Source organism: Seriola lalandi, unplaced genomic scaffold (genome assembly GCF_002814215.2).
Source record: "Seriola lalandi dorsalis isolate HSWRI2012SDOR001 ecotype SW California unplaced genomic scaffold, Sedor1 jcf7180002054694, whole genome shotgun sequence".
Classification (NCBI taxonomy): Eukaryota; Metazoa; Chordata; class Actinopteri; order Carangiformes; family Carangidae; genus Seriola; species Seriola lalandi.
This window is the reverse complement of record NW_019525247.1, coordinates 1,835,826-1,848,406: the sequence shown is the minus strand read 5'-3', so window position 1 is coordinate 1,848,406 and position 12,581 is coordinate 1,835,826. Positions and strand designations below refer to the sequence as shown.

Sequence of the window (12,581 nt, the reverse complement as noted above, 5' to 3'; positions counted from 1 at the left end):
AGCATGCCCCCACTGCTGAAAAAAATCCTAGAGGAAACACTGATATCTGTTCTGATTTTTGCTGTCATTTTCGTCTTGATTTCTTATTTTAAAAGTTTGTTTTCAAGTCCCAAAACAGATGATATGTGTTCCACAAGGATCCTTTTTGGGCACCATGTTATTTACTCTTTACATAAATTATATTTATTTATTTATTTTTAAGTACTACAGTGTGTGTTTTTATGCTGATGACACTCTCTTGTATGCTGTTGGCTCTACTACAAACAGACCTCTCCCAGTTCCCAGTCTGCTTCCATTGACCTCCAGACCTCTTTTTTTTAACTTTTATTTTCAGTATCTTTAGTCCTTTTTTTTCCAAAACTACAGTGCACAGAGCAGCAAAATGATTGCAACAGTAAAACAAATATCGCTTGCACATTAACATGTTAGTATCCATAGTTATAGACTTGGATTATCAGTCTTTTTATGTTGAAGAAAAAAAAAAACAGTGAAATGAAGGCAAATGGGATTTTAAACTGCAACTGTGCAAACCACCAACCAGTATTTGTCATTTCCTGTTATTTCCTCTGGCAGATCACCCAAATAAAGTGATATGCATGTCAGTGGAATCTGTAGCCCCAGAGTTTATTGTGTAAGTTTCCAGACATTTCCCCAAAAGATCTTTTTGAACAGGCCCAAAAAAATGTGGCAGTGGCCTCCAGATCTCTTTCATTAAGTTAAAGCTTTTTCTAAACTCCAAAGGACAAAATCTTTGCATTTAACAAGAGCACAAACCTCTGATGTTGAAATTCTCACAGATACAATACAGCATTATAAATACTAAGGAATTTGGTTAGATAGCAGATTGTAGTTTTTCATGCAATTATAAACATTCATTCATCACATTGGATGAAAATGTTTTACCATTCACTTAATAACATGAATTTCATAACATGAACAGAATTGTGACCAAAATGTATACCAAGTAGTTACAGTTCCAATCTATTTTTCAGTGACCTCTTGTGGACAAACTATGTAATGATGACACTGTTTCTAAATGACCAGAATGTTGTTCTGTTCAGCCGTTATATTTACTGCTACTGATATATCTTCAGTCAGCTGATACTGATTGATGTGGCAGCCATGCAGATTTATCAGCTCCAATAATAGACCAATATACATCCACATGACTGTCTAGACTGGGTTGTAGATATACTGTCTCCTCATGCTGCTATACTTAAACCAATGGATGCCATTTACCTCCTGAATGAATAAATAAAGCTTAACTAAGTAACTCGCCAACATTGCATTATTACGCTTCATATGCTGTGCTGTTGGTGCATTGGGCCGTGACAAGTCTCGTGTGTGCTAATGGTGTCATATGATGCACATCATATGATGCAGCAGTGCACTGCAGCATGAGTGTGTTTCAGACGTAGCTGCTGGCTGTAGTCTTCTCTGAATGTGTTGCCCTCCTTGCCCTGCCAGATGTGATAAAGCTGCAGCTGGTTGAGGCGGGCCTGGTGGAGTGTCTGCTGGAGGTGGTGGCTCAGACTGTGGACGGAGAAAGGGAGGAAGACATTGCCCAACTCAAGACAGCCTCGGACCTCATGGTTCTCCTGCTCCTGGGAGGTAAACACCAGAACACCAGGGTCTGGAATGTATGGACTGGGAAGCTACAAATGAATTTCCCATGGGGGATAAATAAAGTTGTCTGAACTGAACTGAACTGACCAATATCTGGAGCCAATTTGAACTCCTAATAATTTGTTTTAGTTTCATCAGTTCTTCAACAGACATCACTGGGCTGATGTGTTCAGTCACAAAAAGTATAAACAAGTATAAAAAAACAGTGAAGGTCATGTTCAGCTACAAAAACACATATTCATCCAGTTCCAGTGCAAACTCAGCACAGAAATGCAGATTCAGATTACCTACGAATCTGGATCGAAGAGGAACCTTGTGTTAACAGTAATTAAAATTCATACTTTCTTCCTCTGTCATTACTGTTGCAGCACAGATGCTTCAGGAAACCGTACAAGACCATGTGGGGAAAGGATCATCCTTAAACTGCCTTAATTAGCGGATGAAAATTTCACCTACAGACATATGACCATAAATATAAATGCACAGAGTTGTCAGTTGATGTAGAGAAGGAATAATTCAACCTTCATAGAAATATTTTATTGTAGCAGAATAGACCTGTTTGTTATAAATATACATACTGGCCTTTCTGCCACTAGTCTTACCAAACCCATCAGTCACATGCTCTTCATTATGTTCTTCTATTCTATTCTATTTTTACTCTTAATGATTGGTCAACGTTTTCCAATGTTCCAATGTGTTAAAATGGGGTGTGGTCAGGAACATTGGTGGTACATTGATCTTGAGGAGGACTAATTTTGATGTGTCGAAAATTATTTGATTGTAAAATTGCACAAAGGCCTGACAAAGTATGATATGGAAGTGATTTGAAAAGACGTTCAGAAATTAAAGATAAAGATGATAACTCTCTCACTTTCCCTCTGGTCTACACAGCACTTGACACCAGATTTTATTTTTTCGCTTGTGGTTCGGACCAATCAGTGTGTATGAGGGAGGAACTACTGACTGACTACTCATGAACAACAATGAGGGCTCCTAAAGAGCTCAGTGTAGATGCTGCTCCACCACCAGTTATATCAGAACTGGAGAGTATTTCTTCATTGAAAGAAATAGTCTAGAGGATGCAGAATCGGATTGGTTGTACTTAGCCCATGATACACAGATGGTTCGTCCAATCACCTGCCAGTTATTTTTTTGAAAGCGCCTGCCCTTTTCCAAACAGTTTCCACTGAAGCCTTCCAGATGGTTCTGTGTAACAAACCATCTACAGTCTAAAAAATAACCATGGTTCAGTCCACAACAAACACAATACACTTCTGAAGCTGCTCTTAAATGGGTTAACAGTCAAGTGTTGCTTCATAACACAGAGTTAAAAAATGAGCTGTATGCTGTTACTGTAACCTGTATTCACTCTGTGTGTAGATGAGTCCATGCAGAAACTGTTTGAGGGGGGGAAGGGCAGTGTCTTCCAGAGGGTCCTGTCCTGGATACCGTCTCATAACCATCAGCTGCAGCTGGCGGGGGCTCTGGCCATCGCTAACTTCGCTCGCAATGGTAAGCTTTACTTTACACTGTTTCAAGATGAGCCAAAGTCGTGCTGCTGCTGTTCTCATCTCATTTCTGTGTCTTCAACCACTTTGAATATATATAACACTATTAATCACAGGCTTGATGCAGTAGCCAGCACTTGTCTGACTTCCTCTTGAAGAGTAGTCTCTGACACAACAATACGGTTTCTACTTTCCTTGTATTTTGTACAGATGGAAACTGCATCCACATGGTGGACACTGGTATTGTGCAGAAGCTCCTGGAGCTGCTGGATCGGCACGTCGAAGAAGGCAATGTCACTGTTCAACACGCAGCTCTCAGTGCCCTGAGGAACCTGGCCATACCTGGTGAGCTGCTACATCATGAAGTCTGCGCACACACCAGGATCTATTGAGGGCTAAGTTTGACGTCTGTGTTAATACATCAATTTTGAACGTCTCAAGGCTCATTTATGCTCTACACCAGATACTCATACGGAGCCTTCTGCCTGTACTCTGCGTTCATTTCCTGCATATTTCTGCACGTATCCTGGAAGCGTATGGATACGGACCACACATAGTAGTAGCACCGGAAACCGCGGGGGGCAGTGTCGAGCAGTGTAGCCCACAGTTCAAGCCGAATCAGCAAAACACAACGAAGACGAAAACTTTGGAAAACGGCAGAACTTTTTCAGGAAAGATTGTGCGACTTGGTGAGAAATTCTAAACATATATATATGATGTTACCTCACTGGGGCACAGGGACAGACAACTACTACAGAACAGCTGGACGGAGATCAGATGAGAACTGTAATTTCTGACTCAGAGTGGCACCCTCTAGTGGATGCATTGTTTAATATCCATCCCAATGTAAACGACGCATGTCAGTGTGTGGTCAGTGAAGGTTATAACGTTTAAAATGTATGCATCTATTTATATACGTAAAGGAAGCATAAATGAGCCTTTAAGGCATTTAAATTTGGGTGCTATAACTTCATCAGTTTCTTAGGGGAAACCCTAGAGACCTTAATCATTTCATCATTAATCATTAAGAGAAGAAACAATTCCCCATTCAACCTACCTATGAGTTGAGGTTAGGAATATTAACATTATTAATAATAACAATAATTCAGTAAGCTTTTGATTTCAATGTAAACTGTTTAAGGTCTGATTAGATCTGATTAGTGGTGAAAGTGAAACCTTCTGGACAGGAATGAGGGCCTGTATTGAATCTAGAGACAGTGCAGGTGAGGGGGCGGAGCCTGAGTGGAGCACCTGACCACTCTCAAATTGTGTATAGAATCAGATACTAGAAACCACTTAAACAGATGCGACTCAAATCCGCACAGATTCACCGCTCACAATGTTGCATTGCTTCAGATTGTCTTTCACAAGTTTCAGTGATTTAGTCGGGAGCTTTAACTAATTCTTCAACCCCCCCCCCCCTCAGCACAAATGGACTGTCCCAAATACTGATTCACTGTTGAAACATGATAGGTAAGTATCCCAAACGTACCGACCAGGCCAAAAATTAGGCAGGGGTGGTACTAAGCCGCGAATTACTAAAAAGTGATTTTGAAATCATGTAAACGTACACTCGTTAATACACTCCTAAAGACTTGGTGCTCTGGCCTTGACTCCTCTCTCGCGCTCTGATCCTCTCCTCCACTGGCACCTTCCACTTGTGGCTGAGAACTAGGCCTGCTGTCAGTCCTGACACATTAACCCTATCTCATCAGTAACATGAATTAACTTTTGTTCCCATATTAGAAGAAATAATGATGTCTGCTCGTTTTAAACTCGTTTTAAAATAATCTTTGATGTGAGACATTTCTACAAAAAGAAAAACATACACGATGGGATGTAACATTAATTTAGAGAGTCTTTTCACGAAGCTGGGGGTGCTTGGGTATTAAAAGAGATAATATTCACTCTTTTGAAAAGCAGCAAAAATCAGGTTGCCGCCTCCTTCTGCAAGCAGAAAGTCGTTTGGGCGTTCGTATTCTTCTTTGGCAATTTCGGATGGCTCTCTCTGATGCACGGATTACGATGCAGCGCTACTACATTGCCGTAGTACAAACGTCAAATCCACTGAGTACTGAGAAAACAAGTAGTAGAATTTGGTCGGGAGGCGGCTCGCAATTCTCTATGCAGGAAAAACCCTGTCCACTAGCGAGAGCCCACATGACCACAATATACATGAATCCAAAGTATATGAAATGTAGCCCCTCTGTCAAAAAGGGGGGTGGATATGTAGATGCCAGCCAATAGCATGGAAGTATTAATGGTTCAAACGCCTTAAGATGTTCATAATTGGTGTGTAAACACGGTATTTTCTGCCGTCTTAAGACATGCAAATGTGTCGTATTAACACGGACATTTTAGACCAATCTGTGTTCCATACAGGATCTGTCACATAGAGGTCTTAATGGATCCACTTGGTTCTTAGTAATGGAGACCTGACCAACTGTGGTACCAATGTCCTTCAGCAGCTCTGTAGTCTGTGTGTCAATAGATCTGATACATTAAAGGAAACAAGAGCACCCTTATTTAATGCCTCTGTGACAGTGACAGCCGTGGCCGGAGATAATGTTTCGGCTTTTTCGTCTGTCACGTTCTCGTGACTGATATGAGGGAATCTTTTTATATTTAGTACAAACATTCACTTGGACTCAAGGATAAACTGATTAGACTTTAGTGCCACTGTGACTTCACAAAACATGCTGTCGGCCTTGTGAATGTGATATTTCAAGCAATACTGCAATACTGGCATATGTTGTTTACCAAAGGGTTGAGCTCATTACTGTCATCACTGCAGTGTTTTTTTCATTTTTTTGCATGTGTGTGATATGAAATATGAACTTAATAATAGTTGTTTAGTTCTCATCACTGACTGTGTTCCATCCACCCAAAAAACTAATTGACCATTAGTTATTTGATAATTGATAATTGATAAGAAAAAGAAGAAAATCCACACCGTCACAGCCGTTTACACACATTCATTTGTACTGGATGGATGAACTGATTAGAATTTGGAGGTCAAAGGTCACTGTGACCTCACAAGACACGATTTTGGACATAACTCAATAATTCATAGGGTAATCATTGGATACACTAATAATAGAATAAAATGATGAGGTTTGTATCCAAAAGGTCAAAGGTCAACTTCAAGGTGACATCACACTGTTCTGCATGACCAGTTATGACCATATTTCCTGTAACTCCATCGGTTGGTGGAGGTGGTTCTAGTTTGAATTTAATTCCTGCACATTAGTACCAGAAATCTTTCCATGGGTTCTGTTCTGTTTTAGATAGGATCCAGATGTTTTCTCTTACATGCACATATATGCACATATATTACATATATATATATTGTGGGCACATTTTTCTAACCTCAGCCTTGTATTTTGAGAGTTGCCACGTGTAATTATTGTCTTGAATGTGAGATGGTACTACTGATGGTTAATGTTAACGTTATAGTGTGGAACACAAAAATATTACATTAACTCTGTTGTTCCTCCTTTCCAGTGGTAAACAAGTCCAAGATGCTGTCAGCGGGCGTAGCAGATGTGGTGCTGAAGTTTTTGCAATCAGAGATGCCTCCAGTACAATTTAAACTTTTGGGAACATTACGTATGCTCATCGATACACAAGGTAGAAATATTTAATCATTTCTTTGAATCCTTGAAAATCTTGAAAAACCGACTCTGATAACACAACATCCACAGACCAGTTCACTCAGTTTGAAGTCCCTGTGAAAGATATTCCAAGTAAAGGGCCGATATTCAGTATTATGGTGTATGGTGTTATTTTGGCTGGACTGACTGGAGATATTACATTTTGGATATCACCCAAACCCAACAGCAATTAGTAGTTCTTTTACCCCGGCTCTGTTTAAGTTATGGTGTGATAATCAAAAGAGATTCTTGTCACTCAGTCTGAGCGACACGGACACACAAATATGGAAACACAGATGGTTTCATATCAGAATGTCTCCAAAATCGGAATTAAAAATGTGATTCACTGTGATTGACTGCTGCACCATGGCTTAGAAGAAAGTCAGAGTTTGCTTCTCATCTAAAATTCATTTTAGATATTTAAAAATTATGATTTAAAAAATATGTATTTGAACCAAATGAAATGTGGTTATTTATTTTGGAACTGAAGTTACTGCTCTAGGTGACAGTAGACACCACAATAAGTAATCTTGAGTGCTGTGTGTGTGTGTGTGTGTGTGTGTGTGTGTGTGTGTTGGATTAGCTGAAGCAGCTGACCAGTTGGGGACCAATGGGAAACTGGTGGAGAGACTAGTGGAGTGGTGTGAAGCCAAAGATCATGCAGGAGTGATGGGCGAGTCCAACAGGCTCCTGTCAGCCCTCATCCGACACAGCAAGTCCAAGGTCAGACTCCACGCTTCACATCAGCTGATTTCCTCTACAGCCTCCAGGCTAATCAACCAGTCACTCTAACTCTGTAAAAGGACATTAGCTTAGCTGGCCTAGCAGTATTAAGGCTACAAACAGCCCATAATTCAACACTATAAAATACCATTGTTACACTTTTGCTTACTCCATTCAAATATCTGATGTAATAAATCTAATAATTATCTAGTCCTGTGATATAAGAAGACACCCAAATACAGTCTTATATTCAGGCCAATGTCCTTCCTCCCCGGAGTGGGAGAGAACTCTCAGCAGAGTCCTTCTGTTTATTCAGCTCAGGCCCAGTGAAAACCCTTAACAGCCATGTAAGCTTTAGCATTTCCTTTTTATGTTTGAGACTGTGCAGTGTCCACAGCCATGTTTACAGCTAGCACTCTGTTGCTGCACTGCTGTGTGTCTGGGTGTGCGTCTGCATCCTTGTGTGTGTGCACAATATAAACAAAACTGGGACCCGATCAAAGACTCCACAGTTTGCCCTTAACTATGGGAAACACTGCACTGAGCAAATTTAAAACTCACAAATCCAAGATTTTACGAGTTTGAAATTGTAAAAAAAAAATGTTTGTGTTGAAATTGTGTTGCACCGCCATATAAACCAGTTTATGGGAAACGCTGGTTTGTGTCATGATGAACACAGGAAATGACAGATTCAGATACAGAGCTGCTGTATTTATCTGAAAATACAGAAGTGGTTTATTAAAATGATCCTTTTTTCTGGATTTCAGGAAGTCGTCAGAACTGTCATCCAGGGAGGAGGAGTGAAGCATTTAGTTACCATGGCAACTAGCGAGCATATGATTATGCAGAATGAAGCACTGGTGGCTTTGGGTCTCATAGCAGCGCTTGATTTGGGTAAGTTTGCAATTTATTTAAAACAAAAACAAGTGAAATCCATTTATTTATTCAATTTTATTCAAAGTCGAACCCGCAACCAACGACGATTCTCTGAGAGACCTTCGCCACCTGATTCAGGATCTGTGGAACTGCTTAAACATCTACGTAATCAGATATTGATCAGATCCAGCAGCTGCATGATATACAAAAACACATGTACTGCATCTTGGGGAAATGTGTTAAAAGAAAAGCTGACTGTCATAAATACACAGTTCAGCTCTGTTGAGCCTTTGATGGATGTAAAAGATATAGAAAACTGAGACTGTTCAGAAAGCGTTTATGATGGAGGACAGGTTTAGAGTTAAGGCTGTTTTTTTTAAACATCTGATCTGGACTGAGTTTAAACAGTCTGACTCAGTCCCTGGGTGCAGGGAGCATTCCACCGGCATTATTTCTCATATCCCCAAAGGTAACGTGACAGTCTCCTCTGGGTCACTTAGTGGTAACACAGACTCTTTTTCTGGATCTCAGTTGCAGCTGAGAAGGACTTTGTTGGAGCCAACCTGGTGTCGGTGCTTCACAAGCTGCTGTCAGATGAGAGGAGTGCTCCAGAGATCAAGTACAACTCCATGATCCTCATCTGCGCAGTCATGGGCTCAGGTGAGACTTACATATGCTTTCACCTCTGAGCTTCTCTTGGGTCTTTTTTATAGCATGAAAAAGATTATGTAGGTCATCTGTCGGTCGATACGGAACGCCAAATTCCACTCTTCATCCCTCACCCCAACCAAGGTCTACAGAAGCTCTTCTTCTCTGACAGTGTTGTATCTGTCTCCTGGTTGTATCTCTTTGCTCTATACAAAATCAGAAAAATCAGGTTTTACCTGACTCAGTACACCACCCAGCTCTTGGTCCAGACCATGGTTATCTGTCACCTGTACTACTACAGTGCTCTTCTGGTGGACGTCCCCTCACACACAGTGAAACCCTTACAGATGGTCCAGACTGCAGCAGCCTGTCTGGTCTTTGATCACATGTCTCTGTTACTTGTTCTTACTATGAACTCTCACTGCACTTCTTTACTTTATCACACTCACTTATTAAATAGATGTAGAACTTAGTCCTTACACCATGGTGAAGCTGATGTCCCTCACTGTAAGTCACTTTGGATAAAAGCATCTGACAGATGAGTAAATGTAAATGTAAAAAAGTATTTTATTCATATTTCACTGTTTTGTTTTTATTTGATTTTAAATTTGATTGTAATTACTTTCTTTACACATTTGGCTTTTAATGTTAAACATCTGCTGTATATTTCCACAGTATTGAGTTTAACAGTACGATATAATGTAACCACAATGAAACTCTACATTTCTGAGTAAGATGTTTCACATTAAATGTGTTCTAGCAGCTCAAAGGGATCATCCTTCACTCTCAGGCTTTTATTGTGAAACAAATGAAATACGCACTGAGGCCCTCAGACCTGCATCAACATGCGTCTTCAGTGCTCTGATCACAAGTGATCAGCTGTAAGTCTGTCTGTTCACACATAAAATGTGTCTCAGTGACCCCTTGTGATCAGACCTCACTTCCTGCTTTATATGCCAATAAACAGGGATGTCATTGTGCTCGTGTGTATGGGTGTGTGAGAGAGAGAGAGCGGTGTGGAGAGGGTGAGTGAATCGTTGCTCTACTCACAGCTCTACAGTGAAATTAGGTTTTATCCATTTGAAACGGTAAAATATATTTGGGTTCATGATGAAACTGTGATTGGACTAATCAGACTGTGACAGAGGACGTCCCCACTGGTGATCAGATCCCCTGAGACAGATGTTAATACCAGGACTGATCTGATCTGTACAGGTCTGAACAGGACCTAAGGTTCACTGACGGTAGATGAACACCAATCCAAAAGAAAAGAGAACTTAGTCGTAGTGAGTGGTATTTGTAATGATCTGTATGTGATGGTTCACGCTGCTTCTCTTCCTGTTTCTCTTCGTTGTCAGAGCCTCTTCACAAAGAAGTCCAGAGCCTGGCGTTCATCGACGTGGTGTCCAAGCTGAGGGCTCACGAAAACAAGACGGTATCACACCAGGCGTCGCTCACAGAGCAGCGACTCACAGCCCAGAGCTAAATGACTGTGTCCGAGCCCAAAAACCACCCACCCCCCCCCACCCACTGAAATGCCTGCCTGACCACCTAATCACCCAATGACACCTCATGACCGCTCTCCCCCGTGCCCCATCTTCATGTGCCAAGGTACCATGTCTCGTTAACTGCCAGCCAGACATCCAGTTATGTCTCAACCCTCAACCCCTCTGCCCCATCCACCTCCACCAGGGTTAGACTGATGGCTTTATGTTTCTGTTTAAATCATACACCTGAGCTTTTTCTAATACAACTTTTGTTTTGAATGAGAAGAATTCACCCAGAATTAAATAAGATGTGAGGGTGGGAAAGCCTCTGAAACTGTTTTTAGATCTACCATGGGACACCAAACTCTCCTCTGAAAGCCATAACAATGAGATTTATTTAGGTGGGTTAGCAGGTCCTCAAGGCAAGGTGAGGCAGGCTTCAGGCTTTACAGACTGACACCCCTTAATGCTCAATGATTTATCCACTGACTTGTTGGTATCTTTTTTTTTTTTAAATTGATGCATCAGTCTAGCCCTGGTCCCCACCTCTACTTGTGCATGCATCTTCTGCTACAAGTAGCTCCACAGGAGCTGAGGCGCCATAGACAGCCTAACGCAATAGATTAAGAGACGACACTCTTTAACGACCATAGCTGTGATCCCATCCGCCGTCAGCCACCAGTGAAAATGTGCACAAAAGAACAAAAAAAAAAAAAAGACCTCCCTGTCGTGATTTTTCTTTCATTTTTAAGAAGAAGCAGCCATCCATGATGTGCCCAGTCGTGTCCCATGTAGCTCAAGTATAAATTGACTAGAAACTGTGCATGTTTTAGTCCTGTTGAAGGTGTGCCAGTGTTCATTTTTACCTCTCTACTGCTCGCATACTCCAAAGTACAGCCTGCCCTCCTCTACTCACACCTCCTGTCTTGTTTTTGCACTTGGATCTAGAGATTTTATTCAGATTTTTAATTGCTCAGTTGTCCAAACACCCCCACCTCACCCCCCCACCCCGGTCTGACGACTGTACAGTGAAGCTAGAGGCTCTGCAGGTTTCCACCCCCATCGCTGAAACAGAATCATGTGAGAAGATCAGGGCTGTAGTGGAGTCTAGCTTTGTTATTGAGTTCAAGTTCAGCTCCACGACTGAGCGTGTGCAGGTTCATTTGAAGAAAAGGTCAAAATTGTCTTTTCCAATGGAAATATAATGATTTATAAACGTAACCATCAACACAAATGTTCAACTCTCTGCAGGGGCGCTGTCAGCCTCCATCCAGTACTGTCATACAACGTATCACAGTCTTCAGTTGCCATCTCCCAGAGGCTTTAATTGCTAAAAGGCTCATTAGATTTATTACAGTAAGAATGTAAAAATACAAACTCACCAGACAGTTGCCAATCTTCTTAGTGACATATAATGTGGGGAAAAACAATGTCAGGTGGGTGCAAAGTAACAGAAATGTGACCAAGAAAGGTCTCTTCCATCAATGTCAATGAATCATTGATTTAAGATGTTTAGTGTTAATGTGAATTAGAGACTAAATCATGTTTTTTTTGGTTTTTTTTTTGTCTTTTCACCCACCTAACAGTTTTCTCCCACTTTATACACGGCCGAGAAAACTGTCTATTTAACATCGGTGCAATCAGAGCACCACAGTTTGACACTTTGCGTTGACAAATTTTTACAGGTTGAAAACTTTAGTTTGGTGTGCTGTGGCCAGAATTAAAGAAAATTTCAGTAAAAGATCATTTTTAAATATTTGTAGATGAGCAGGAAATGCTCTGAAGTTAAAAGTCAAAGTTGGCAGGAGACTAAGAAGTTAGAAGAGAAAAGCTGAAGAGTCCAGCGTCAAGATCTCACTCCCTGATCCTGTTTGAAACCACGACAGTAAGAAAAGAAGTGATCTGAGTGAGCGGTGCGGCAGCGTGGAGCCAAGTCTGGGATCTGCTGAGAACAGGGAACTGAATGCAAACACAGATCACTGTCTCACTGTATATGTTCTGTTGAACACCCGTCCCCCCCCCGCCCCCCCCTCTAACCACTGCCACAGCAGCAGCAGCAG

At 41.2% G+C, this 12,581-nt stretch overlaps 1 protein-coding gene across 2 annotated transcripts in view; it reads left to right on the top strand.

Annotated features, from left to right (window-relative positions):
* The window catches only part of rap1gds1 (RAP1, GTP-GDP dissociation stimulator 1), a 33,733-nt gene extending 21,482 nt beyond the window's left edge, over nt 1–12,251 (top strand). For both annotated transcript variants that reach the window (XM_023423849.2, XM_023423848.2), the window contains 8 exons: nt 1,468–1,611; nt 3,007–3,138; nt 3,345–3,479; nt 6,639–6,764; nt 7,371–7,510; nt 8,278–8,404; nt 8,918–9,046; nt 10,393–12,251. In XM_023423849.2, the coding sequence (XP_023279617.1) occupies nt 1,468–1,611; nt 3,007–3,138; nt 3,345–3,479; nt 6,639–6,764; nt 7,371–7,510; nt 8,278–8,404; nt 8,918–9,046; nt 10,393–10,520 (1,061 nt within the window). In that variant the 3' untranslated portion in view covers nt 10,521–12,251. The remainder of the gene's footprint in view (nt 1–1,467; nt 1,612–3,006; nt 3,139–3,344; nt 3,480–6,638; nt 6,765–7,370; nt 7,511–8,277; nt 8,405–8,917; nt 9,047–10,392) is intronic.
* The last annotated feature ends 330 nt before the right edge of the window (nt 12,252–12,581 follow it).